General features: G+C 42.9%; 1 protein-coding gene across 1 annotated transcript; it reads right to left on the reverse strand.

Moving 5' to 3' along the window:
- Positions 1 to 1,250: 1,250 nt before the first annotated feature.
- On the reverse strand, positions 1,251 to 11,880 carry SLC38A7 (solute carrier family 38 member 7). The gene is made up of 11 exons (XM_051974591.1): positions 11,776 to 11,880; positions 8,945 to 9,368; positions 8,541 to 8,739; positions 8,206 to 8,350; positions 7,367 to 7,465; positions 5,759 to 5,816; positions 5,527 to 5,641; positions 4,848 to 4,995; positions 4,345 to 4,544; positions 3,929 to 3,983; positions 1,251 to 3,656 (listed from the first exon to the last, which is right to left on the reverse strand). Exons 2-11 carry the CDS (start codon positions 9,215 to 9,217, stop codon positions 3,554 to 3,556), a joined length of 1,395 nt encoding a protein of 464 aa, XP_051830551.1. The 5' UTR covers positions 9,218 to 9,368; positions 11,776 to 11,880; the 3' UTR covers positions 1,251 to 3,553.
- Positions 11,881 to 25,373: the final 13,493 nt, after the last annotated feature.

The following is a 25,373-nucleotide window of genomic DNA, read 5'->3' on the forward strand; positions in this document are numbered from 1 at the left end:
ATTCTTATTTAGGTCAGACTGGCTGCCTCTGAGGTCCCTTCTCAATTTGAAAGTCTATTGTCCTCTTTTAGACCATTTGATGCTTATAACCATCCTACTGAAGTCAAAAATTATTTCAACATATCCTTGGTTGATTAGGTGGGTGGGTGGGTGGTTGAAATAAAATATATTTTCCAGGTTGTGAAGATCCAACAAGCCATGTATACAATTTGCTAAAGCTCTGGGAGCTATTATTATACATTTTAGCTTCTGAGTATTTAGTAAACTGCTAGGTGAATGGAGACATTCAAATACTTCCCAAGTTATTGAGTTAAACAGAAGACCATCATGTCTAGAACTGAACTAATTTTCCCCCCCTCTTTTCTTCTAAATTTCTGTTATAATCAAGAGTACCACTGTCCCCCCCAGTCACCCAGGTTCATAACCTTCTGTCTCTCCCTAACAAACATGTCTTTTATCCATCCCATCCTTTGACACTGATGCAGGCCCTGGCGCATAGCACTAGCTGTTGGTTGATCTCCTCATGTCAGTATTCTCCCTCCTCCGCTTAGCTGTTAAACAATCTCCCAGAAGTACAGGTCTGCCCAACTCTCCCCCTTTCCTGCTCCACCTTCCACAAGGAGACTCCCAATGCTCTTGGATTTAACGCCTTCCCTGAGATAATCTCTAATATATCACATATAATAGTAGTCTGCTGTTTGATGGTCAGTCTCTTGGAAGAATTAAGTCTCTAGGATGGCTTCCATGACTTTTTAGGGGAAAACTAACCCAGGTAAAAAGGCCCTTCTAATTCCCAGAGTCCCAGCCGGATTAGTAATAGATGCTGATGCTACAGATAGCATGGTCACCACAGAGACAATAAGACAAATGAGGAAGTAAAGGGAGGGGCAAGTTAAGAAAGAAAAATAACTTGTTTTAGACAGGATGAATATAAACTGCTAGCAGAATATCCAAATGTCCATTGTATAGGCAGTTGGGTATCCAAATCCAGGTAAGTACAGTTTTGGGAGTAACTTTACAGAGTATTGCCTCACCCATTGGACTGTAAGCTTATGAAGAATTAGAGTTTTTTGGGTTTTTTTGTTTTTACTTTTCTTTGTATCCTCAAGACTTGGTGAAATGCTTGACAGGTGGCAGGAACTTCAATGTCCCTCACCTGGAAGACCCTGTCAAGTTGCCAGGCCCCAGTTCCCACCTTTCTAATTCAAAAATTAACTCTGCCCACGAGATTATAATCACACACAGATAACTCAGCAGCAAAGTTCCCTTTTATTATGTGTTTTCAAGGCCAAGGGGAAAAAGGTAAGGGGAAAAAAATTAAAAATCATAGATGGGGTACCCATCTGTGCTCACCCCATCTGGCTCTGGGGTGAGCTAGAGTCCACCCCTTTTTCTGGCTTCACACACCTAATGGGACTGGAATACCCTGCCCTCATCTGAATTCCCTCTAAAAGGGACAGACATTTCCAGGTGCAACATGGGGAGGGGGGTGGGGAGAGGAATGGCTAACTCATCTCCCCCACTTCCAGAGACAGGTAAGAGCATAAAAGCCCAGACTTTGGTAAGAAGCTGGGCCTGTATTACTGGTTAGAGGAATAGGAAACAAGGAGAGAAATCCAAGCTTGTTACTCAATTTCATCTTCCCACACAATTGAACCTTCAAGGCCCTGGTTATTTATGTGGGAAGAGGAAAAACCAGGTCCCTCGATAAACTTTCAAGGGCAAAGTATCCTTGGAGGAAAGAAGCCTCCTTCCTATTAACCAGGGCCTCCATCTGCATCCATCAATTAGGAAAAACCAATTGGTGAGCCGGAGAGGTTGAGGTGCTTTCTGCAAACAGCCTCTCTACCTCCTAAGAGTGGAGGTGTTGGTCTGGAAGGAGCTAGTTCTAGTTTATCGCCCTTGGTCTTCCTGAGATTGTCTAAAGTGAGCAGAGGCTGCTGAGGGCCCCAAAACCACACCACTTGATGGAGGTATGGACACTGGAGAAATAGATGGTGGGGGTTGACAGAGATAGAAAATCTTAAAATTCCATGATTTGATGTCTGATCCTGACCCTCTGGGACCAAAATCTCCACCTTTTCCTCCAAAAGAATAAAATACAATGTTCTCAACACAATCTACTTTGTGATTATGGCAGGGGAGATATCAGAGCAGGATCTGCTTGCCAATGGGGCCTGATGCAGGGCAGGGCAGTGGCTCCAAAGCTAATGACTGCCCTTTTCTTTGGGTATAAGAGAAAAATCAAATGTGTAAAAGAAAGGGGATCATGGCACTGGAAGTCATGTCACTAGGCATGGAAAAAACTCACAAATGCCTTGTAAACTGCTAGGCTGCAGAGAGGGGAGCCCAAACCTCTCCTATCTCTAGTGTTATTGTTCCTATTACCAGCCCCTCGCCAGGAGGGTCTTTCCCATCCAGGGACTGTACCCGCCCTTAAATGAAAGAATGGCAAATGGAAATTTTGACAGAGAACAGCAAGCGTGGGTCAGGAGTTTCTGAGAACGTTCAAAAGAAGACAAAACAGCCATCTTTCCATCCTTTCCTCCTTCGTGGTCTTAGAGGAGGGGCCAACTGGGAATTTGAGAGGGAAAAGAATTCCTAATCTGGAGGTAACGGATGGATACGCGAAGCACCATAACGCATGTTGGCCCCCTCTGCCGACAGGGAAGTCCAACGGTCTCTGTAAACATTAGACTTTGTGAGATTCTGGGGTCAGACGGACCAAGAAGGCTGGTCAAGCCCCACCGGAATGTAGTGACATGGAGTTGCCTCAGGCCCTTGGAATAGTGGTCTTTCCTCTTCCTTGTTCCCAGCCAACATGGTACTGGGCGGAAGAGATGAAGTTCCAAAAGGCTCCGACTGTAACTAATGATTAGTGGAAAGACATTTATCAAAACAAAGTGGGTCCAAATGGGGTCAAGGGAGCTTGGGTCTGATCCCTACCCTTTGTTGGCCAGAGCTTGCTCGCTCCTGGTCTCCTGCTCCCTGGGCAGGGAAAAATCCTCCCTTTGGTGATAATCATGTGCATGATTTTGGAATTCTCTTGCGTTTGAGCTCCTGTGTTCACATTTGAACGTCACACTTGAAGTCACAAGTGGCTTTAGTTACTGCATGTAGTGTCCCCAGCACGAAGGCCTCCCCAGAAGTGCTCCCTGCCAGGGGCCAGCCTTCTGCACAAAGTGTTTCCCAGCACAGGAAGGATTTTCTCCTCGTTCAAGTGAGACTAAGTTCTTTCTTCCTCCTGTTCTTCTCTCCCAATGCGTAAAAGAAATGAGGTTTTAATCCTGGATATGGAGACAGCGGTAGGGCCTTGGGAAGATTCAGAGGTGGGAGATGATGCTGGTAGCCAGGGAAGTCTCTGGGACTGTCCTCTGACCAGAAAAACCCCTTGGAGAAGCAGCTCCAGCTGCCTGCTTCACCAGTGCACTGATGACAGGATGCAGTATGGCACCCTGGGCACCAGCCAGGGCTGAAGCATGGATCCGGTTCTTCGAGATCTCCACAGAGAAGGCCACTGCTTCCCCCGGCCGTGCGGTCCCAAACAAGGAGCTCAGGCTGCGAGGTTCATGAAGACGGCATTGGTCGTGGTCTGTCCGAAGATGAAGGCTCCCAGGGTCACCAAGAGGACTCCATAAGCGACTAGCGCCCACCAGCTGTAAAGAAAGAAGGGACATCCGGCCCTCACCCCGAGTCCAGATGGAAAAGGCTTCCCGTCTGTATCCCAGCGTCTTTGCCCTCGTTCTTTTCAGAGGACTCGGGGATTCCAAAGTGCAAAGGGAGGAGCGCTATCTCCATCCAACGGGAAGCCAGCTCCAGGAGAGTGACTTGGGACAGGGCTGGGCTTGCCCCCCGGCCTTTTCCTCCTCCCTTCCCACCTCCCCATGCTACGTCTCCCGAGGACCTCTGACACTGGAGGGAGCTTTACCTGCTTGGTTTGACTTCTTCAATTTCAGAAAGTTTGGCTTGAATCAGGCAGAGTCCTAGGAGAAACCAAATCTTTGATCCACCAGCCGGTCAGCTCAGGCCAAGCAAGGGCCGGCTAAGTGTCCAGATCCTTCTGTCACTGACTCCCTTCTCTTCCCCCCCTTCCCGCCTTGTCTTTCCCCCCCTCTCCCCCTCGATTCAGAAATCATGACTCAGGAAGGCAGAGCTCAGAACGTTCCCCTTCCCACGACCAGCACACGAGGAAACCGAGACATCTGCCGCCACTCCTCCCCACTGCGGCAGCGCCCAGCACAACCTGTCAGTGCTCCTGAGGGGGCTTAGCGGAGACCCCCGAGCAGTGGCCATTCCCGGAGCCCTCTGAGGGAGCAGGGCCCCCAGGAGGGGGGGTGCCCGTACCTGGGAAGATGAAGATGAAGCAGGCCGCCAAGCCACCGATGATGGAAATGACTTTTCCTATGTCCGGGATGAACAGAGCCAGGAGCAGGGTCAGCAAGAACCAGGTGACCGTCTGCAGCACCCGCCGGCGCCTTTCCCTGGCCACGTCTTCCTCCACCGTCTCGCCCTTGTACCGCAGCCACAGGCCCTCCAGGACCGCCCTGCGCACAAGCTCACGGGTTAGGGCCCCTCAGACCACGCTCCTCCCCTGGGTCAGTGCAGCCTCCCAAAGTGAAGGGGACAGAGGCTGGACACCCCAGCACGCACTGTCAAGTTCAGGAGGAGGAGGGGGGAGTAGAACAGAGAGGGAGCAGTGACCCGAGGAACGGGAGGAGGGGGTGGCCGCGCTCCACACGGGGGACCCAGCGCCACAGGACCCACTCCTCTGGGGCACGGGCTCCTCCACGAAGCCGGCTGGCACGCAGGGCGGGGGCGCCCTCCCCACCCCAGGCTGGGGGCCTCACCGTCCACAGAAGTGCAGGATGGGGTAAGAAGTCAGCACACTGATGATGATGAAGACACGGGCAATGGCAACAAGGATATCATTCGAGGGGTACGAGAGGAGCACATCGGGGTTCACATTGACTCCGAAGGTTAGGAAACCACAGATGCCTGAGGGCCCCATGGGGGGAGAAAGGCAGATTAAAACGGGAGGCTGGGGGAGGAGGGGAAGGACTCCAGCCACCGTCTGGTCCGGGAGACAGAACTGCTGCTGGGGAGGGATCTGGGGATGAGGACACGGGGAGGGGAAAACTTGGATCTTTTGTTCTAGAGCAGGAGTGAGGGTAAAGGGAGGAGGGAGATCATGGAGCCTAAGTGTGGGCTCCTTCAGAGGAGCTGCTGAGACAGCGGAGGGCACCTGTCCCAGAGCACTGCCCTGCCCGAGAAGAGGTGATGGAACACAGGAAAAGCCCTGACACTGGCCTGGCCTGGCCACTGCCAGTGGGGAGGGCGCCCCGCCCCACCTGGCCCTGGCCGGGAGGGTGCTCTGTCCCACCTGGCCCTGGTCCTGGCCGGGAGGGTGCTCTGTCCCACCTGGCCCCGGCCGGGAGGGCGCCCTGCCCCACCTGGCCCCGGCCGGGAGGGCGCTCTGTCCCACCTGGCCCTGGCCGGGAGGATGCTCTTCAGGAGGGACAGCCTTACCTGTGCCCAGGTAGACACAGAGGGCTATGACCATGGCTGCTGTCACCACGCCACCCCAGGTCTGCACCTTGGGCTGCCGCATGCTGTTGAAGACAGGCACGCTGCTTACATGACACTGCCAAAGAGAAAAGAGCAGTTTGACAGGTTACAAAGCATGGCCTGTCTGAGCTTTAGACCCACTCCATGACATGGGCAGTCACTGCCACTGTGACCCCCATTTAACAGTGGGTACCTGGAATCCAAAGCAGATCGTGGGCATAGCATTGAACACGGCCATCCAGGAGGTCGGCCTGCAAGGAGAGCACAGCAATAGGGGATCAAGACGGGGAACAGGCCAGACCGGAGCCCCCGGCTATGAAGTGAGGGCCTGTCACTCTAAAGTCAGATCTCAGCCACTCCAGGTCTAGGAGACCAAACTTAAACAGGGGCCTCCACCTATCTTCCCCCACCTCAGCTCAGCCTTCCCCCACTCTGTTATCATCCGACTACAAATGTATAATGTAAAAGGCTTTTTGGTGATTTTTTAGAGGGGCCTTTCATTTAAGAAGATGTATTATTCATTTTTATGGATGTAGTCACCAAGAAGAGAGTAGAGAAGATAATAAAGCATGTTATTATAGGCTACACTTAGGCTTCAGAGAAGCCAGACTTGGCAAAGCACAGCCTCCACTGGACTCAATATGGCTCTTGCTGAGCCACCTGCCATGGCCCAAATGAAGTGACCTCATAATACAGTGAGTCCCCCATGGTAGAACGCCTCGTACTTTTCAAAGTGCTTTCCCATCCATGTTCTCATTTACTCTTCGTGGAGGAGAGGAGAAAGCAGAGGGGCTTGCCAAGGACAGCTGTGAGGCTCCTGCCGTGCCCATCTCCCCTCCCATCCACCCAACCTAGTTTTCTTCACACTATACCACGTGCCTTCCCACTACCCCGTCTACTGCTCCCGGTGGATCCTGGGGGGAACCAAGTGAAACCGGCCATCCTGAATTCCCTTCTGACCCAGGCAGAGGATGACCACTTATATAGCTCAGACTGGGTTTGAGAGATCCAGCCCTACCTCCATCCAGTTCTGTTGATGCTGCTGGCCACATTTTGTTGTGGGTCTCAATTAGCTCAACTGAAAAGTGGGAATGGGCAAGTGGTGCAGTAGGTAGAGTGCTAGAGTTCAAGAAGACCTGAATTCAAATCTGGCCCTAGACACTTAACTAGCTATGTGACCTTGGGCAAGTAAATTAACCATTTGCCTCAGTTTCCTCATCTATAAAACAAGCTAGAGAAGGAAATGGCAAAACCATTGTCTTTGCAAAGAAAATCCCACATGGGGTCACGAAGAGTCAGACTCAATGGAAAAACAGCAAAAGTGTGGCTATTCCCCCTTGTTGATCTTTATAAGGACCAATGAACTAGCAACATGTGAAACTTTCTCCTTAGCAAGAGGGGCACGGGATCAATACAAAGAATACAATTAGCAGAGCCATCAAAAGGAGGGTAGGAGTGTGGTCCCTGCAAGGAGGTCACAAGAAAGAAGATTGTTTTTCTCCTCAAGGGGAATGAACATAACCCAGACCTCATCACCGTCCCCAGCACACAGCTGGAGTGAACGCCAATAGTTACAGATGCCCGATGGAATGCTTGCTTTGGAAAGACCCCCTGATGAGGAAGGTGTTCAAACATGAGCTTTTAGGGGATTCATGCTTCAGGGTGAGCTCTGAGGCCCATTTCAACTCTGCGATTAAATCTAAGATGCTGTGATTTGAAGCAGAGAGAGCTACTGGGTGCTGAGCTCAGCCTGATGAGCAAAGAGCCCTCTGCAGAAGGGCTCCTTGAGTCTTTCACCTACCTGGTGGGTACATCCCCAGAGGGCAGCTCCTTATCTGGCCAGATGTACTTGATAACGATGATGGCTGTGACGTACCAGGTGCCAAGGACACTCAGGGAGCTGCCAGGGAGAAAAGAATTGGATTTTGATGAGCAATGCCATGGCTGCCCTCCCCCCCAGCCATGTTTTGTCTGTTGTACTATTAAGAAGCAATATCCCATCCTGTCTCCAGGGATGAGTCTGTCTCCACTTAAGGAGCTAAAAGCTAGGGAAATTTTATTTGAAGTCATGAACCCCCTTTTCTTACTTCTTCGCCTCCCTCCCTTTTCCCAAAGCCTTTGAATAAAACCAAACTGAATGTACAAAGCTAGATGTCCACCGTGTCAAGAAAGTGTCATTACTGAGCTAGAGGGAAGTTAGTGACCTCCGACTGAGTTCTTGAATAAAGGTTAAAGCTTTATCTGAGAGGGCATGAAGGAGACAGGACCACAGAACAAAGCTCGCCAATTCCATCTGAACTGGCAAAAGGCCAGGAAGCAGATGGGATCAGGGTCTCCTGTGGCCAGGGACAACACAACTCTGCTCATGGGGAAAAGGCATTCGGGGAGAAAGTTCTTAGAAAAAAACGGGACAGAGACTGTGAGACTGACTCTGAGGCAGGCACTGAGGTTTCCCATGTTCTTTGGGACAAGAGTTGGGCCTGACCAAAGTGATTTGTCTATCTTCCCAATTCCCAATAGCCTTTGGGTCCCATTCCCAGAAAGTGAGAGGGCAGGAAGGAAGGAGGAAGAACCTAAGTAAGAGCGCATGGGCCCGAGAGAGGAGAGGCTGATGGGGATCCCTGAGCCTTCCCCCCATACCTGGCATACTTCTGGAAGCCGATCTCCCTGGGGATGGAGAGGGGGAGGATGAAGAAAAAGGCCGTGAGGCTGATGGTGAATTTCCGGTCTGTGTACCAGTGGCTGTTGAGCGCTTCCTCCGACTCCTTCACCAACACGGCAATAACTGGGGGAGAGCAGGGAGAGGGGCGTCAGTGGAGCAGTGGGCACCTCTCCTTCTGTCTAACAGACTCGGCCCTTCTGATGGGAAGTCTGAGGGGCCGGTGTCCGCCGTAGGCCAAATGTACCCAGCGACAGGAACGACCCCCTTCCTCCCGCCCTGCTTCCCCCAATCAGAGGAGCTGGGTGGGGCTTACTTTTGTCCTGCTGGTCCCCAATGATGATGAGGAAGGCAATGCAGGTGCCAAAAGTGTACACCGCGATGGCAACCTCGCACAGAACCCCCGTCAGCTTGCCACACACTGCCCACACCACCTCCTGGTAGGTGCGCTCGTTGCTGGCCTGGGAGCAGTATGCCAGGATGACTAAGCCACTGATGATGAAGACCAACATGCCCTGGAGCAGAGAGAGGGGCACATGCCCCGGGCATTTTAGGAGGGGATGCCAACAGACACGGAGGCAGCTGCTGCCAAGGGAAGTCGGGCTTGAAGCACCCTCCACCTCCCTCATGGGGCAGCTGACTACGCCCTTGCACTACACAACCCAAAGCCCCTCTCCTCTGAAATCAATCCTGGCCGCCCCCCAGCCCCGCCTCACTCACAATCTGCAGCGCGATTCCAGCGGCCACCCCCCCGGCTGTGCTGAAGGCAGCAGGGAAGTTGAGCAGGCCAGCGCCCAGGCAGGCATTCACCACGATAAAGATGGCTCCCAGAGTGGAGGTGGTCCCCCCGTTTGTGGCTCGTGGCTCCTCCTCCTCCCCTTTGGAGGCCCCATCCACGATGGGGCTCTGGAGGAGCCGGGCACGCTCTCCAGCATCTGAACTCCAACCCCAATCACCATAGTCACTGTTGATGACCAAGTTGTTCTGAGCCATAGCCACATGGGCTCCTTGTCCCCTGTGCTGGTGCTCGTCTCTGCCTCAGCTCCTTGATTCCCAGACAGCCATGAGAGAAATAAATGTCCAGGCAGTGGTTGGGATTCGCATGACCAGGGGCTGATGGCCCTGGCAATGGCTTGGTGAGGCCCTAAAATGGGACAGAAAAGCAGTCTTACCTCCAATCATCAACCATTCTCCTAGGCCATGTTCCATTACGGAGCAAAGAAAGAGGGAAAGGAATCATGAATACAAAAACATTCTTTTTAGAATGGCAAAGAATCAAGAGTCCATCACTTGGGGAATGGCTGAACGAATGAGGGTAAATAAATGTAATGGAAAACTATTGTGTGACAAGAAATGACAACAGGGATGTTTTCAGAGAAACCTGGGAACATTTGTATGAACTAATGCAGAACCAGAACGATTTACACAATAATAACTACACTGAAAAGGCAAACAAACTACAAAAGACCCAAGAACTCTGATCGATGTTATTAATGGCCAACGACACCTCAAAAGCCCAGGGATGAAGCCAGCTGCCCCCCTCCCGGGAGAGGCGAGGAGACATGGCTGTTTTGCCGGACTAGTCATATTTGTGATGATGGTTCAAGAGTCCTTTTTGTCAACAGAGGAAGAGAGAGAAAATAAATGCTTATAAAGTGAAAATACATGTAAGTCATAAAATAGCAGGATTAAATCAAAGAAACAATGAAATCCCATGGGATTGGGCAGCAGGTCTTGGAGGAGTCACAGACTCACAGAAGGAAGGACTCCTGAAGTATTCAGTACAACTTGCATGAGCATCAGAATTCTCTCTACCAAAAAACGGTCTTCTCAAGTAGGGGGAAAACTCCAGTTCCTGAGGCCAGTCCACTCCACTTCCAGACTGCCCTAATAGCTGGTTAAAATTTTCAGGTCTAAAAATGGAATGTAATATATATGTATATTATGTGTTCTCCCCAAGACTGTCAGCTCTGTTCTCTGAAGACAAGCATCTTCCCTAAGGATGCTTTTTAAATACTTGAAGACAATCGCCACACCCTTCCCAAGAGATTAAAGGCCTGAAGTGGATACTGGGTTATAAACTTACTGAAATGCTAGTTTCAGCTGAAGCAGTGGACAGAGGCCCGAATCAGGAAGAGCCGAGAACAAATACTGTCTTAGATGTGACCTACCTGAGGGGCTCTGGTTGCCTGACAAACAACTCCAGCAATCTCTCCATCTCTCTCTCCTTTTTCTTTCTCTCTGTCTCTGGCACAAGGAAGCTCATAAGGAAGATAACCAGGATCTGTCACTATGACTGACTTCTTAAACCAAGGAACCTCTGAGTTACTGAATGAAACCTCAAGTCATCCACAAGCTTTTCTTTTTCCCCCAGATAACAGGCCACTAGGAAAAATCAGCCCCCTCAGATAGCTCTTAAAAGGTGTTGGGAAGGAAATCAACTGAAATCGGGCTGCTTTTCAACCTGGAAGCCCCAGATCCTGATGCCTGGAAAATCCCCAATCAAAAATGGGTGATCTGGGGCAGGGAATTCCTCTTAAACAATCCGATACCTGGGGGGTAGCAAAGATCAAACTACAGGGCGGAATGGGGAACGTGCCAGCGGAGAAATTCCTTTTGTCGGCCTCAGGACAGGTCACAATGGCTTTGTTTTTTCCAAAAAGGGGTGGGAGAGAAATAGGTTTCTGCTCATTGAAAAATGACATTTTAAAAAGGTACAAAGTTTCCTCAGCACAGTTCGGATTTTCAGCCTCTAGTTTCCTGCCCCGGAGACTTCCCTTCCCTGGCCAGATGTCTGTGGGGGGTGGGGGCCCCTAGACTTCTGTAAACTCCTGGCTCAGCTTGAAGCCATAATTAGGACACTGGTGCTTCGGTCCCGTGCTGCAGTAAGAGGGTGAAAGGGCATCACCCTAGCAAATCTCCTCGCTCTTAGGACCGCTCCGGCCTCGGTTTCCCATCCTGGTTACCAGGGGTAGGCGAGCCGACGGTTTCAAGACCGGCTCCGGCCTCGGTTTCCCATCCTGGTTACCAGGGGTAGGCGAGCCTTCTCCGTTCTCCCTGAGCCCCGCCCTACTTTCGGCTCTGGGGAGTTAGGAAGACCCGAATTCAAGTCCTGCTTCCGACGCTGGGTCTATCACGCCCGTCTGCCTCGGTTTCCTCACTCGTACAAGGGGGCGTGAATCGGGCCTGAAGATTTCGGAGCTCCCTCCCAGCTCTGGGCCAGAACCTCCTGAAGGTTCTGGAGGGCGCCCCTCCCCAGACCTCCCCCTTGTAGGGATGCACGCGGGGAAAAATGGGCCGAGGCAGCCCGTGGAAAGCGGGGCGGGGTCCCTTCCAAGTGCGGCGGAGCCCCGGGACTCTGCCCCCGACTCGCCCACGGAACAAGTTCTTTCTCCGTCCGCGGCCTCAGTTTCCCCACGTGCAAATGCCCTAGCCGGCCCTCGGGGTCCGCGGCGCCCCGGATGTCGAGGCCAGAGAACCTCCAGTCCCGGGGGAGAAGGAAGGAGCCTAGGTCCCTCCCGGGGCTCAGCCCACGCAGCTCCCCCACTCACCGCAGGCTCACCACGGGCGGCTCCGGCGGCTCGGGACGTTCGGATTCTTCCCCTCGGGTTCCAGCTACTGAGCCAGCTGACTCGCCGTCACGTGAGCGGGGGCTCCGCGCTGGGCACGCCGGGAGTCGTAGTCCGCTTCCCTCCATCCCCTGCGTCCGGAGAAGCCGGCTCCGTCCTTGGGCTGTTCCGAGCGGCGACGCCCTTTAGGCGGGCCTTTGCAGGCCGTTTTTCCCGCCACGTCCACCCTGCCCCGCTAACTCACCCCTGGCACATCAGCCGAAACATCTCTTAAGCGCGATCCAAGCCAAGTCCGTAGAGGAAGGGCTGGGAAGAACCTTAAAAGCTCCGGAGGTCCAACCGTCTCATTTTACAAATGGGGAAACTGAGCCACGCGCTGGCCATTAGCCCACCGGGGAGCTTCGGATCAGTAGTCCGCTTGCTCAAAAGCACGTAGCCCGCTGCTGACTCCGGGCCGAGGAGATGAGCGCTTCCCCAAACGACTCGATCTCTCACTTGTCATTTTTTTTTTTAACAATAGCTTTTTTATTTCAAACTACAGGCAAAGATAGTTTTCAACATTCACCCCTGAGAAACTTTGTGCTCTAAATGTTTCTCCCCGGACAGCAAGTAATCCAACAGAGGTTAAACTCTGCGATCCACATTTCCCCAGAGATCCCGCTGCGCAGCGATTGCCATCTTTAAGATAGGGATGATTATAGAGCTGAATTGTTGGGTGGAGCAAAGGAGATAACATAGGTAAAATGCTTCGCAAATCTGAATGCATTTTGTGAATGCCGGAAGTCCTTGGGAGCCTAGCTTTAACAGCAGGAGAAGTCGGGCCCTCTATTCCCGTCCCCCAATTGACAGAAAAGTACATTAAAGCTCAGAGTGACCACAGAGTCACGGCTAGCATTTGAATGCAAGCTCCCCAAGCCCGGTGTCTTTTGATGAGCAACCAATGGAACAGCCGAACACAAAAGAATCCAGCGCAATGAGGTTCTCCTGAAAGTTCCATCATCTCTATGTCAGAATCTCCCCTTGGCTGCTAAGTCTCCCCTGCCAGATACCCCAGGGCTGGCCCCTTTCCTTGAATCTGGTCAGTTTTGCCTGAGAACATTTAGTAATGCAGGTGAATGAACAAATGAAAGGTGAATGCCTTTATGCAGGCACACAAAACTATATATTAGGGTTAATAACGCGTCTTAATTAATGGGCTTTTATCAGCCAATACATCTTTGAAAACGAGAACGAAGTTCCTGTGTTGCACCTAACAGCTCACCCCTCTCCGTAGCCTGTATTTAGCATCGATGATATCATCTGGGGTGTTGCTGATTTGACACCAGCTCTCCACTAATTTCCATCACAAAATCAAAATTGTGTGACTTGGGGGAAAAAAATTTATCTCTCTCTCTGTCTCTCTCTCTCTGTGTTTCTCAATCTCTCTCTCTCTCTCTCTCTCTCTCTCTCTCTCTCTCTCTCTCTTCTCTCTCTCTCTCTGTCTCTCTGTCTCTATCTCTTTCTCTCTCTGTCTCTCTTTCTCTCTTTCTGTCTCTTTTCTCTGTCTCTCTTTCCTCTCTGTCTCTCTCTCTGTGTATCTCTTTCTGTCTCTGTGTGTGTATCTTTTCTCTCTTTTCTCTCTCTGACTCTTCTCTCTTCTCTCTCTCTGTTTCTCTCTCTTCTCTATATCTCTCTGTCTCTGTCTCTTTTCTCTCTTTGTCTCTCTTTCTCTCTTTCTGTCTCTTTTCTCTGTCTCTCTTTCCTCTCTATCTCTTTCTGTCTCTTTCTTTCTCTCTCTTTCTGTCTCTTTTCTCTGTCTCTCTATCTCTTTCTGTTTCTTTTCTCTTTGTCTCTCTGTATTTCTTTCTGTCTCTCTGTATCTTTTCTGTCTCTCTTTTCTCTCTGTCTCTCTCTCTATATCTCTTTTTTTCTCTGTCTCTCTGTATCTTTTCTGTCTATCTCTCTGTATTTCTTTCTGTCTCTCTTTTCTCTCTGTCTCTCTCTCTCTTTCTGTCTCTTTTCTCTTTGTCTCTCTGTATTTCTTTCTGTCTCTCTGTATCTTTTCTCTCTCTCTTTCTGTCTCTTTTCTCTTTGTCTCTCTGTATTTCTTTCTGTCTCTCTGTATCTTTTGTCTCTTTTCTCTCTGTGTCTCTTTCTCTCTTTCTCTCTGTCTCTCTCTCTCTGTATCTCTTTCTGTCTCTCTGTGTGTAGCTTTTCTATCTCTCTTTTCTCTCTGTCTCTCTTTCTCTCTTTTTGTATCTTTTCTCTGTCTCTCTTTCCTCTCTGTCTCCTCTGTGTGTATTTCTCTCTCTCTCTCTTTGTATCTTTTCTGTCTTTTTTCTCTGTTTCTCTATCTCTTTCTGTCTCTTTTTCTTTGTCTCTTTGTATCTTTTCTGTCTCTCTTTTTTCTGTTTCTCTATCTTTTCTGTCTCTTTTCTCTTTGTCTCTCTGTATTTCTTTCTGTCTCTATCTTTTCTATCTCTCTTTTCTCTTTGTTTCTCTGTATTTCTGTCTCTCTGTATCTTTTCTGTCTCTCTATCTCTTTCTGTCTCTTTTCTCTTTGTTTCTCTGTATTTCTTTCTGTCTCTCTGTATCTTTTCTGTCTCTATTTCTTTCTGTCTCTTTTCTCTTTGTCTCTCTGTATTTCTTTCTGTCTTTCTATATTTCTCTGTATCTGTATTATTCTGTCTCTCTATCTCTATCTAGTATCTTTTCTGTCTTTCTGTCTCTTTTCTCTTTGTTTCTCTGTATTTCTTTCTTTCTCTCTGTATCTTTTCTGTCTCTGTATCTCTTTCTGTCTCTTTTCTCTTTGTCTCTCTGTATTTCTTTCTGTCTCTCTATATTTCTCTGTATTTCTTTCTGTCTCTCTATCTCTATCTAGTATCTTTTCTGTCTCTTTGTTTCTCTGTATTTCTTTCTGTCTCTCTGTATCTTTTCTGTCTCTATCTCTTTCTGTCTTTTTTCTTTGTCTCTCTGTATTTCTTTCTGTTTCTCTGTATCTTTTCTGTCTCTCTTTTCTCTCTGTTTCTCTATATATCTCTTTCTGCCTTTTTTTTCTCTCTCTGTATCTCCATATCTCTTTCTGTCTCTTTGTTTCTCTCTCTCTGTCTGTCTCTCTGTCTCTGTCTCTTTGTCTCTCTCTCTCTCTCTCTCTCTCTCTCTCTCTCTCTCTCTCTCTCTCTCTCTCTCTCTCTCTCTCTCTCTCTCTCTCTCTCTGGGTGGGTGTGTGTCTTCCTCTATCTCTCTCCCCAAAGTCAGTCCTGTCCCTGCAAAGAATTAACAGAACTAATTATTAGTTAAGGACTTCACCTGGGTCTCTCAGCATCCCTCAGGATACAAAACCCTAGTCAGAGAGAACTTTTTAATAGCTCATTTCCTGTTCTTGTTACTATTTCCCACTGTGACTGCTTCCCAAAGTTACTGACTCTTATCAGATTCCCTGCAATGGGTTCCTGCTTTTCCCTAGGTGGATCTCTGTGGCATAATGGTACTTTGTACCATTGGTAGGAAGATTTGGTAGGAAGAGTCAACAAAGGCTGAGGATTAACTCAGTGATCAGCTATTATGATATAATAACATTATATTGAAGAATGCAGCAAAACGTAAAAATTTCATTCTTAAAGAAAACAAATAATTTTTTCTGATTCTGGGTGACTAATCATCATCCTTAAAATAAGCAAAGCTAGGTATGCAAATAATAATTTACACTCCATTTTCCAGATAAGAAAATTGAGGCTTAGAGAGAGTCAGTGATCTATTCATGTTCACACAGATTTCAAATGAAAGGATATGCCCAAAGCAGCAGTCAGATCCAAATCCTGAAGTCTCCAAAGAGACTTCCATTAGACCATACTGCCTCAATCTCTTTGTCTTCTGGGTAAACTGCCAGTCTTTTGGGTCTGGAAAGAATAGAAAGAACACTAAGCACTCTAATTCCAGAACCAGCTTAAATACTTATTATGAGACCCTCATTTGTTGGACTTACATTTTCTACTCCACAAAATGAGGGGGCTAGACCAGTAGATCTCTGATGTTGTATTATCCTTGAAAGATGTTGTGGATTTTTTTTTTAAAGCAATTGGGATTAAGTGACTTGTCCAGGATCACAAAGCTAGTAAATATTAAGTGTCTGAGATCTGGATTTGAACTCAGGTCCTCCCAACTCTAGGAGTGGCTCCACCTAGCTGCCCTTCTTCCCCCAAAAGGTAGTTTGAGAGAGATTTGTATATATGTTTTATCTTGAGATTCCCAAGGGCAGGGACCTGGTTTCATCTGAATATTATGTAGTGTTTTTTTCCCTCTGTTTTCATTATTTTAAAGAGAATCTTTTCCTTGAGAGTCTAGGAGTACCTTGAGTGTTTTGGGGATGTCACTTCTCTAATGCCATTGAGTTGAGCCCCCATAAGTTGTGTTAACACCACTGTTAGCCATCAGGGACTAGAACTCCATTTCCTTTTTAAAAATAATGTTTTTTCTAATTATTAATTTTTAACATTCTTTTAATAGTATTTTATTATTCCAATTACAGATATAGTTTTCAACATTCATTTTTCTAAGATTTTGAATTTCAAAATTTTTCTCTCTCCCTTCTCCCCAAGACAGCAAGCGTTCTGATAAATATTCTTTCAAATTATTTTTTGAGTTCCAAATTTTCTCTTTCCTTTCCTCCCTAAAAGGATTAGCAATTTGATATGTTATATATTCCAGTTCCATGTAACCATCTAATATAAACAAACTTTTATAAAAGAATATATATTTTGAAGATACAACGAAGATAAAAGTACTAAAATTTCCCTCATCCTCAATACTTTGGGTGCAGACTTCTCCGCACCCCCCCCCATTATGCTTTGGTGTGTGGAGAAAGGGGTTCAAATTTAGCTCATTTCCTACATAGCAAGTTCATGTATAGACAAATAAATAAATAAATGAGTCCATCTCAACTATCCAAGTCCTGAAGCTGGGTCCTGAAAGTTACTTCTGAAGTTCATTTTTTATTCCTCACATTATCTTTGCTGGGCTAGATGAAAAATGTGGATTCTAGGATGCTGAGAAACTCACTCTAAAATTCACTAGATGGAGTCAATCTCCAATTCCCAATCCTTTCACCTCAAACAGAAGGGAACAAATCCAGACAAAAAATGATGAAGTGCCACATGGAAGTCCCATTGGGCTGGACTGAAGGTGTCTCCCAGTATAACAGCTCTCTGAGGACAACTTATATAGGGGAGAAATAGCTAGGGAAGGAAGTTTTGGTTTGGAAAGATTACAAGAATGGTAAGAAGAACTCGCCTTAAATAGATTGACATACTGTTTCAAAGAACAATGAAAGGAGTGATTAAGGTTTGAGAAGTTGGGATGGGGAAAGAGGGGAGAGGGTGACTTGTAAGGCGAAATCTAGGAAGTTAAGTGAAGAATGGTGGGAGACTGGGCCTGAATGTAATGAAAAATTAAAACAATCACATCCGAGGTTGGTGGTTCTGAGCATGAAAGGATGAAATCATTCAGGGCTGAGTTGGCGGAATAGAGACTGGTGTGGAGAAGTCCCAGATTAGAAGGAAATCTCATCTTGGAATGAATATAATACTGACTTTTCAAATGCTATGCCAACAGAACTTGAATTGTGCCAGAGCCTGTCAAACTGGAAAGACTTTGAGGATAGACCCAGGGATATCTTTAATGATCAGCTTAGCTGAACATGAAGTATTATCACTTGTTTGGAGCCATAATGAAAGGTTTGCTGCCGTAATGAAAACCATCTAACAAACAAGGGAGGAGTTATGATCTCTTTGGAAGGATAGACGAAACCAATTTGATAAAGTCATAGATCCTTGATATACTGAGGAGACCGGAAAAGTTTAAGGGTGGAATGATGCTCAGCACATTGATAGAGATCTTCCTCTTTAGCTGAGAGTCCCGGTCTCTCAGGAGATATATTCAGTTGAATTCCAGTATTAGGGTTGCAATAAATGAAAAAACCCTTTCAGAGCTTACAGATTAATGATGATGCTGATGCTGATGCTGATGATAACTAGCATTTACACAGCACTTTAAGGATCACTCAGCTCTTTACATATGTTATCTCATGGATCCTCAAACAATTCTGAAATTAGGTGCTATTATGTTTCCATTTTATAGAAGAAGAAATTCAAGTTTAGAAAACTTCAGTGACTTACCTAAACTCACACAGCTAGAAAGGTGGCTGGGGTAGGATTTGAATTCAAGTCATCTTCCTGACTCTAAGACCAGAACTCTATCCATAACATCCAGCTGCCTCATAGAGGGAAGATACAATATATGTGCAGAGAAATAATGTAGAATATGATAGGTACAAAGGAGAGCCAAATACTTTGCCATGAAAAGTTTGAGGAGATAGATAACTGTTGACTTAGACTTGGGGATTACAGGAAGAAGAATGAGATCCAAGAAGGTTTCATGGATGAGAATTCAGAATAAGAAGGGCAAATGAAAAATAGTCCAGTTTGGAAGGCAGAATAAAAGGTAAAGGGAAACAAAATAGTATAAAGTTGGACAATCAATCAATTAACATTTATTAAGCACCTATTAAATGCCAGGTACTCTATTAAACTCTGAAAATACAAAAGATAGTACCTACCCTCAAAGAGTTTACAATCAAATGGACCAGAGCTATATTGTGGAGAGCCTTGAATGCTAGAAATAGAGGGTTAAATTGCTATAAACATTTTTGGGGATAAGGTAGTGACCTGATCAGAGAATTGCATTAATAAGTCTTGGTTCAGCAAAGAGATCAAATCAATCACTACCTAAAGAAATTATTTCAGAATATTCACTGGAAAATTAAATATTGAAGATGAAGTTTAAATATTTTGGATACATAATGAGAAGATGGAACTCACTGGAAAAGACCCTGATTGTTGAGAAAGATTGAAGACAAAAGGAAAAGAGGATGGTAGAGGGTGAGAATATAGAGTGTCATGGAAGCAACACACATGAGTTTGAACAGACTTTGGGAGACAGAGAAGGACATCTTGTCCTTCTCATCCCCAGCTAGCTCAGAAAACAGCAGCTGATACATAAAACAGCAACTAAAAATCTGAAGTTTGGGAGACTTCATCCTGAGAATAGAAGCCATCTTTAACATAAGTCAAGAAATTGCCTGGGAAAATGAGCAAACAACAAAAAAGAACCGGATCATAAAAGGTTTCTGTGGAGACAGGGAAGATCAAGATAAAATCTCAGAAGAAGTCAACAAAGTCAAGATTACTACATACAGAGTTCCAAAAAAAAAAAAATGTGACTTGGTCTCAGGCCCTAAAAGAACTCCTGGAAGAGTTTAAAAAGTCTTAAAAAAAAAAAACAAATAAGAGAGATAGAGAAAGGATTTGGAAAAGAATAAGTGATAAAAGAAAAATTTTGAAAAGAGAGTCAACACTTTCATGAACTGATGCTTAGTGAAGTGAACAGAATCAGGAGAACATTGTACACAGTAACAGTAAGTTTGTATGATAATCAACTAAGATGGACTTGGCTCTTTTCAAGAAAATCCCCATAGATTTGATATAGAAAACACCATCCTCATTCAGAGAAGGAATTATGGAGACTGAACATAATATTTTCATCTGTTTTTATTTACTTTTTCTTTCTCATTTTTTTACCTTTTGGTCTGATTTTTCTCCCCCAACATGACAAATATGGAAATATGTTTAAAAGGATTGAACATATTTAACTATATAAATTCCTTGCTGTCTTGGGGAGGAGAGAAGTAAGGCACAAAGGGAGAAAAATTTGGAACACAAAGTTTTACAAAAATAAATGTTGAAAACTATTTTTACATGTACTTGAAAAAATAAATTATTACTGAAAAATTAAAAAGTCAAATTAAAATATTAAATGAAATATGATTGAGAAAAGAAAAAATAAAATATGATTGAGAAAAGAGTGACAAAAGGGGTACAAAAATATTGAAGAAGATAACATCATAAAAAACAGAATTAGCTAGCACGAATACTCACTGCAGAGAACTCCTTAAAAAACAGAATTGACCAACTGGAAAAAGAAATACAAAAACTCACTGAAGAAAGTAATTCCATAAAAATAGAATTGAGCAAATGGAAGTTAATAATTCCATAAGACATCAAGAAACAATAAACAAAGTCAAAAATATGAAAAAAATTTTGAAGAAAATATGAAAAAGTGTTTTTCATTGGAAAAACAACCAACTTAAACAATAGATTGAGGAGAGACAATTTAAGAATTACTGGACTACCTAAAAGTCATAATTTTAAAAAAGAGCCTGTACATCATATTTCAAGCAATCATCAAGAAAATTTGCCAATATCCTAAAATCAGAGAGTAAAATACAGACTACATTTTGCTAAAAGGTACCATAAACAATGAAGCAATGTTCATACTAAATATATATGTACCAAATGGCATAGCATATATAAATTGGTTTTTAATTTTTTTCTTTTTTTCTTTTCCACTTAATTGTATTTTATTTTTTCCAATTACATGTAAAGATAGTTTTCAACATTCACTTTTATAAAAATTTGAATTCCAAATCTTTCTCCCTTTTCCCCTCCCCAAGACAGCAAGAAATCTGATATAGATTATTCATGTAAAATCATGTTAAATATATTTCTACATTAGTCATGTTGTGAAAGAAGACTCAGACAAACAAAACATCAGAAAGAAAAAATAAACAAAAAAAGTGAAAATAGTGTCTTTCAATCTTCATTTAGACTCCATAGTTCTTCCTCTGGATGTAGATAGCATTTTCCATGATGAATCTTTTGAAAATGTTTTGGAACATTGTAGCACCAAGAAGAGCTAAATCCACCATACTTGATCATCACACAGTATTAGAACCCAAATTGTTAAAAGAAAAATTAAATAAGGTACAGAAGGAAATGAAATAGCAAAACAAGACTAATAAGGAACCTTACTTTCTCTTCTCAGAGCTAGATAAATCTAACCATAAAACAAACAATAAAGAAGTTGGGAAATGAATAGAACTTTAGGAAAGTGAGACCTATGGAGAAAACTGAAAAAAAAAAATAGAAAGGAGTATACCTTTTTTTCAGCTATACATAGCATCTTAATACAAATTGACCATGTGTTAGGGCATAAAAACATCATGACCAAATGCAAAAGAGCATAAATATTAAATGCAATAAAATCCTATTCATTTAAGGGCCATGGAAACATAGACTAAAAATTAATGGAAAACTAAATAATATAATCCTAAAGAATGAGTGTGTCAAAAAACAAATCATAGAAACAATAAAAAATTTCATCAAAGAGAATAGCTCTGTAAGGTAACATACTAAAATTTAAGGGATGTAGTCAAAGCAGTAATTAGAGAAACATTTATCTCTAAGGCTAATATCAATCAGTAAAAGAGAGAAAGAGCAGATAAAAGAATTGGGTATGAAGGAGCAGCTAGGTGGTGCAATGAATAGAATACCAGCCCTGAAGTTAGGAGGACCTGAGTTCAACTCTGGCCCCAGACACTTAATACTTCCTAGCTGTGTGACCCTGGGCAAGTCACTCAACCCCAATTGCCTCAAGGGAAAAAAAAGAATTGGGTATGCAACTAAAAAAAAACTAGAAAAAGAACAAATTAAAAATTCCTAATTAAATTCCGAATTGGAAATTTTGAAAATCAAGAGATTAATAAAACTTCACACTTTGAGAGTATTCCTGTATCATTTACACACACACACACACACACACACACACACACACACACACACACATACACACACACACTTATTTAATAGTATCTTATTTTTCCAATTACATATAAAGATCGTTTTTAACATTTATCTTTGCAAAATCTGGTGTTCCAAATTTTTCTCCTTCTCTTCCTCCTTCCTCAATCCCCAAGACAGCAAGCCATCCAATGTAAGCTAAACATGTGCAATTCTTTTAAACATATTTTCATATTCAACATTATACACAAGAAAAATCAGATCAAAAGGAAAAAAAAATGAGAAAGAAAAAAACCAAGCAAAGAAACAATAACATTTTTTAAAGGTGAAAATACTATCCTTTGATCCATATTCAGGCTCCATAGTTCTCTCTCTGGATGCAGATGACATTTTTTTATTCCAAATCTATTGGAATTGCCTTAAATCATCTTATTGTTGAGAAGAGTTCAATTGATAGGCATCTATTCATTTTCTAATTCTTAGCCACCATAAAAACAGCTGCTACAAACATTTTTTGCACATGTATGGTCCTTTTCTCTCTTTTATAATATCTTTGGGATGTGGATTCAATAGAGACATTGCAGGATCAAAGGGAGTATACAGTTTTATAGCTTTTTGGGCATAGTTGCAAATTGCTTTCAAGGATGGTTGGATAATTTTGCAATTCCACCAACAATGTATTAGTGTCCCAGTTTTCCCACATCCCCTCCAACACTTATCATTATCTTTTCCTGTCATTATAGCTAATCTGAGAGATCTGAAGTGATGTTTCAGTTATCTTAATTTGCCTTTCTCTAATCAATAGTGCATTTTCTCATTTGACTAGAAATGGTTTAATTTCTTTATCTGAATATTGTCTGTTCATATCCTTTGACCATTTATCATTTGGGGAATGGCTTATATTCTTATAAATTTGAGTCAATTCCCTATTTTAGAAATGAAGCTTTTATCAGAAACACTAACTGTAAAAATTTTTCCCTCAATTTTTCACTTCCCTTCTAATCTTGGTTGCATTGATTTTGTTTGTGCAAAACCTCTTTAATTTAATGTAATCAAAATTATCCATTTTGCATATCATGATGTTGTCTAGTTCTTCTTTGGCCATATCCTTTATGTATAAATCATGAACCCATTTCAACCTTGTTTTGATATAGTGTTAGTTGTTGTTCATGCCTAATTTCTGCCTTACTATTTTCAAGTTTTCCCAACAGTTCCTGTCGGATAGTGAATTCTTATCCCAGAAACTGGAGTCTTTTGACTTAACAACACTAGACTACTACAGTCATTGATTATTGTGTCCTGAATAACCTAATTTTCATATTTCTTACTCAGTAACAAAAGGTTTTGATGAAAGCCACTTTATAATAAATATAGTTTTAGGTCTGGTCGAGCTAGGCCATTTTCCTTTGCATTTTTTCTCTCATTAATTCCCTTGAAATTCTTAACATTTTGTTCTCCTGGATGGATTTTGTTATTATTATTTTTAGTTCTATAAAGTAATTTCTTAGCATGGCACTGAATAAGTAGATTAATTTAGGTAGAATTGTCATTTTTATTATATTAACTTGGCCTACTAATGAGTACTTGATATTCTTCCAGTTGTAGAACTCCAACTTTATTTGTTTTCAAGTGTTTTGTAATTGTGTTAATTACATTTACTCTGAATCTGTATCTCTGCTTCAAATGTGTTTCTTGTAAACAACATATTGTAGGATTCTGGTTTTTAATCCACTCTGCTATCTACTTCCTTTTTATGGGAGAGTTCATCCCATTCATATTCACAATTAAGATTTTTAACTCTGCATTTCTCATCATCTTATTTTTCCCAGGTTATACTTTTCTCTTTCCTTTCACTCTTTTTCTCCTTTACAATCTTTTGTTTCTTACCACTACCTCTTTCAGTCTTCCCTCCCCCTTTTTTAAATCTCCTCTTCCTTTCTTATTCCTTCTCTCTTCTACTTCTGCCCTCCCTTCTATTAGTCTCCTTATTTCCTTTTCCTCTTTCCCCTCCTACTTTACCATAAAATGAGACAAATTTCTATACCAAACTAAGCATGTATGTCATTCCCTCTCTGCGCCAAATCCAGTGAGATTAATGTTTAACATCTAACAATGCTCATCCCCCTCCTTTCTTAGGGAATGAAGGACATCCCCTCAATTTCCAATTCTTTGCCATCACAAAGAGAGCGTCTATAAATATTTTAGAAAATATATGTTTTTTTCCTTTTTGCCTGATCACTTTGAGAGTGTAAAGAGTAAAAATAGTTTTATGACACATTAGACAAAATTCCAGATTATTCTCCAAAATGATTGGATCAGTGCATAATTTCCACAGTGTTTTAGTGTCCTTTTTTTTTTTTTTCACATCTCTCCAACATTTGTCATTTTCCCCTTATATATTTTAGGCAACATGATAGGTATGAGATATCTCAAAGTTGTTTTAATTTACATTTCTCTGCTCAATAATGATTTAGAGCATTTTTATATGACTATATGTAGTTTTGATTTCTTTTTTTTTTTTTTTTTTGCCCTTTATCAATTGGGAAATGACTCATAGTTTTTTTTTAAATTTGACAAAGTTCTCTATATATTTAAGATATGAAACTTTTATCTGAGAAACTGTTCATGAATTCCCCTATCATTTTTTTTGTTTTCTTTCTAATTTTGGCTAAATGGATTTTATTTTTACAAAACCTTTAAAATTTTATCTCTCAATGCTCTCTATCTTTTGTTTATTCATAAATTTTCCTACTCAAAAGTCTGACAGGTAATGTGTTTTATATTGTTCTTAGAATAAAAAACAGTTTTATGACACATTAGGCAAAATTCCAGATTATTCTCCAAAATGATTGGATCAGTGCACAATTCCCACAGTGTTTTAGTGTCCTATTTTTTTTTCACATCCTCTCCAACATTTGTCATTTTCCCCTTATATATTTTAGGCAATATGATAGGTATGAGATATCTCAAAGTTGTTTTAATTTACATTTCTCTGCTCAATAATGATTTAGAGCATTTTTATATGACTATATGTGGTTTTGATTTCTTTATAAAAAACTGCTTGTTCATCTTTTTTTTTTTTGCCATTTATCAATTGGGAAATGACTCATAGTTTTTTTTAAAATTTGACAAAGTTCTCTATATATTTAAGATATGAAACTTTTATCTGAGAAACTGTTTATTAATTCCCCTATCAAATATTTTGTTTTCTTTCTAATTTTGGCTAAATGGATTTTATTTGTACAAAACCTTTAAATTTTTATCTCTCACTGCTCTCTATCTTTTGTTTATTCATAAATTTTCCTACTCAAAAGTCTGACAGGTAATGTGTTTTATATTGTTCTTAGATTTTTTTTTAAAAAAATGATATCTCCCTTTATATCTAGGTCATCTATCTATTTTGCCATTTTCTTGATAAATGGTCCAAGATATTGGTCCATATCCAATTTCTGTGAGACAGCTTTCCAGTTTTCTCAACATTTTTTTTTTACCTACTAGTGTACTTTTATCCCCAAAGTTTAAATCTTTATATTTGTCAAACACAAGGTTACTATAATCATTAACCACTGTGTATTGTATGTCTATTCTGTTCCACAGACCCTTTTTTCTATTTCTTAGCCAGTACCAGGTAGTATTGATACTTATTATTATATAATATAGTTTAAGATCTGGTATCGCTAAACCTTTATATTTTCCCCACTAATTCTTTTGATATTCTTGATCTTTTGTTTTCCAAATGAATTTTATTATTATTTTTCTTATCTCAATAAAATAAATTTGGCAATTTAATTAGGATGGCATTATATAAGTAGATTAGTTTAGGTATAATTGTTATTTTTATTATACTGACTTTACCCTCCCATGAACAATGAATATATCTCCTATTATTCAAATTTAAATTTGACTTTA

This window comes from Antechinus flavipes, chromosome 2 (genome assembly GCF_016432865.1).
Source record: "Antechinus flavipes isolate AdamAnt ecotype Samford, QLD, Australia chromosome 2, AdamAnt_v2, whole genome shotgun sequence".
Classification (NCBI taxonomy): Eukaryota; Metazoa; Chordata; class Mammalia; order Dasyuromorphia; family Dasyuridae; genus Antechinus; species Antechinus flavipes.

Excerpts from the sequence above, each read along its gene's own strand:
- SLC38A7 (XM_051974591.1), bottom strand. The coding sequence starts at position 9,217 with ATGGCTCAGAACAACTTGGTCATCAACAGTGACTATGGTGATTGGGGT. Across the intron at positions 7,466-8,205 it reads GGCTTCCAGAAGTATGCCAG|CTCCCTGAGTGTCCTTGGCA; the intron begins GTATGGGGGGAA and ends TCTCCCTGGCAG. Across the intron at positions 5,817-7,366 it reads TCTGGGGATGTACCCACCAG|GCCGACCTCCTGGATGGCCG; the intron begins GTAGGTGAAAGA and ends CTCTCCTTGCAG.